The sequence below is a fragment of the Salvelinus sp. IW2-2015 genome, unplaced genomic scaffold (genome assembly GCF_002910315.2).
Source record: "Salvelinus sp. IW2-2015 unplaced genomic scaffold, ASM291031v2 Un_scaffold2548, whole genome shotgun sequence".
Lineage (NCBI taxonomy): Eukaryota > Metazoa > Chordata > Actinopteri > Salmoniformes > Salmonidae > Salvelinus > Salvelinus sp. IW2-2015.
Window position 1 is genome coordinate 13,838 of NW_019943861.1, and position 3,055 is coordinate 16,892.

The 3,055-nt window shown below is 42.1% G+C and overlaps 1 protein-coding gene across 1 annotated transcript in view; it reads left to right on the plus strand.

Moving 5' to 3' along the window:
• Nucleotides 1–768: 768 nt before the first annotated feature.
• neurl1b (neuralized E3 ubiquitin protein ligase 1B) overlaps nucleotides 769–3,055 on the plus strand; it is a gene marked incomplete at its 5' end in the record, with an annotated part of 24,128 nt that continues 21,841 nt past the window's right edge. The window contains one exon of the mRNA XM_024141451.2: nucleotides 769–1,102. Coding sequence (XP_023997219.2) covers nucleotides 769–1,102 — 334 coding nt within the window. The remainder of the gene's footprint in view (nucleotides 1,103–3,055) is intronic.

A 3,055-nucleotide genomic window follows, 5' to 3' on the forward strand; every position in this document is an offset into this window, starting at 1 on the left:
TTGCAGTGCACTATGTTTAGGGTCCAGGGTATATACGGGGTAAGGTGTCTAGGGTTACACGCTGTGTATTTAGCATTTCACCTAGATGTAGGCTACCCTGCTTATTTAGCGATTTCATGGTATGTCACACCTTTGTATTTAGGCATTTCCGTAAGGTTACACCTGTTGTATTTTAGGCATTTCACGTAAGGTCTACACCTGCCTGTTATTAGCATTTCACGTAAGGTCTTACAACCTGCTGATTTAGGCTTCACGTAAGCTCTTACACCTGTGGTATTTTAGCAGGTCCCCCCTTTTCACTATGTTAGGGTTAGGGTATTATAGGGTTAAGGGGGTAAGGTTCTACACCTTATATTCATGTATTTATGCATAGTTTCGGATCTCATCAGTGGTTTGGCACAAATGCATCTAGAGCACATCCGTGGTTGTATAGTAGCCTGCACGCCTACCATTCCAGTGTTTAATTGCTATATTGTATTAACTTCGCCACCATGGCCGATTTATTGTCTTAACTCCCTTATCTTARCTCATTTGCACTCACTGTATATAGACTTTTTTGTTTTCTTTAGTTCTACATACWGTATTATTGACTGTATYTTTTGTTTATTCCATGTGTTGTTGTATGTGTRGAATMYCTWTGCTTTATCTTGGCCAGGTRGCAGTTGTAAATGAGAACTTGTTCTCAACTAGCCTACCTGGTTAAATCAAGGTGATATAAATAAAATGAATAGAAAACTTCCTGTATGAAAAATTACAATCCCTTCCCAGGTGCGTCTACGTCTGTCCGGTGTCCACAACGGCTGGAGCGGTGCTCTGCGGTTCGGTTTCACCAGTCTGGACCCTAGCGAGCTCAACTCCTCCAACATCCCCAAGTACGCCTGTCCGGACCTGGTGACGCGGCCGGGCTCCTGGGCCAAAGCCCTGCCGGAACGCCTGGCGGTCCGCAACAACGTCCTGTCCTTCTGGGCCGACAGACACGGCCGTGTGTTCTACAGCATCAACGAGGAGGAACCCACTCTCTTCCACTGTGGTCTGAGTATAGGATGTCCGCTCTGGGCCATCATAGACATCTATGGTCTCACCCAGGAGGTTACACTGCTAGGTCAGTCTCTGCCTTGTTAATGTTGTAAATGACTATTGTAGCTGGAAACGGCTGATTTTTAATATGGAATATCTACATAGGTGTACAGAGGCCCAAGCAGCACGATATTGCACTGCAGCTGTAGAACAACCAGCCTAGGAGTCAGAGAGAAAGGCAGTTAATGGTGGCCAAACACTTCAGTAGCCCCTCATTAGGACCACAACACATTCACAGCTGAATTGAGCTGTTCCCTTAAAGGTTGGCCTTTTAAGGGAACAGCTCAACTCAGCTGTGAATGGTTGGCCTTTTAAGGGAACAGCTCAACTCAGCTGTGAATGGTTGGCCTTTAAGGAAACAGCTCAACTCAGCTGTGAATGGTTGGCCTTTTAAGGGAACAGCTCAACTCAGCTGTGAATGGTTGGCCTTTTAAGGAAACAGCTCAACTCAGCTGTGAATGGCCTTTTATTTAAGGGCTCTTCTTCAGGGTCGTTCCGTCAGGAGGACAGTTGTTAATTATGCAGCGCCGTGTGTCACGATCACAGATTTTAGAGAAACAACAAATTTCGGTACATATACAGTTGAAGTCGGAAGTTTACATACACTTAGGTTGGAGTCATTAAAACTCACTGCAGCTTAGAACCAACCAGCCTAGGAGTCAAGAGAAGAGGCTTCAATGGTGGCCAACCTTCAGTAGCCCTCATTAGGACCACAACACATTCACAGCTGAATTGAGCTGTTCCCTTAAAGGTTGGCCTTTTAAGGGAACAGCTCAATCAGCTGTGAATGGTTGGCCTTTTAAGGGAACGGCTCAACTCAGCTGTGAATGGCCTTTTAATTTAAGGGCTCTTCTTCAGGGTTCGTTCCGTCAGGAGGACAGTTGTTAATTATGCAGCGCCGGTGTCACGATACACAGATTTTAGAGAAACAAACAAATTTCGGTACATATACAGTTGAAGTCGGAAGTTTACATACACTTAGGTTGGAGTCATTAAAAACTGTTTTTCCAACCACCACACATTTCTTGCTAACAAACATATAGTTTTGGCAAGTCGGTTAGGACATCTACTTTGTACATGAAACAAGTCATTTTTCCAACAATTGTTTACAGACAGATTATTTCCTTTAATTCACTGTATCAATACAGTGTTCAGTGGGTCAGAAGTTTACATACACTAAGTTGACTTGTGTTTCTTTTAACATACTTGGAAAATACCAAAAATTATGTCATGGTCGATTAAGCTTGCTGATAGTCCTGATTATGTGACATCATGTCAGTCATTTGGGAGGTGTTCCTGATGTATTTCTCATGGCCTACCTTCAAACAGAGGATATAACAAACCTGACTGAGTTAAACCAGCTGCTTTCAAGAGGAATGGGCCAAAATTCACCCACTTATTGTGGGAAGCTTGCTGGAAGGCTACCGAAACGTTTGACCCAAGTTTTAACACTTTAAAGGCAACGCTAACAAATACTAATTGAGTGTATGTAAACTTCTGACCCACTGGGAATGTGATGAGAGAATAAAAGCTGAATAAATCATTCTCCTCTACTATTAGTTGACATTTCACATTCATTTCACATTCTAAAATAAAGTGGTGATCCTAACTGACCTAAAACAGGGAATATTTTCTACGGATTAAATGTCAGGATTGTGAAAAACTGAGTTTAATGTTTTGCTAGGTGTATGTAAACTTCGATCTCATAACTGTAAGTGTCTTATATCAGCTGAAAGCTTAAATTCTTGTTCATTTAACTGCACGTGTCCAATTACAAGTAGCTATTTACAGTGAAATATATCCATGCTATTGTTTGAGAGAGTTCCTAACAACGAAACCTTTTTCACCGCGATAGGTTTTGATAAATTCCACCTCTGAAGGTGAAATGTGTTTTACATTCTGAAACTGTCTCTGATGTATCATCCAAAGGGTCCCAGACATGAAGTGTCCTTTTGTTAGATAAAATCCTTTTCATATA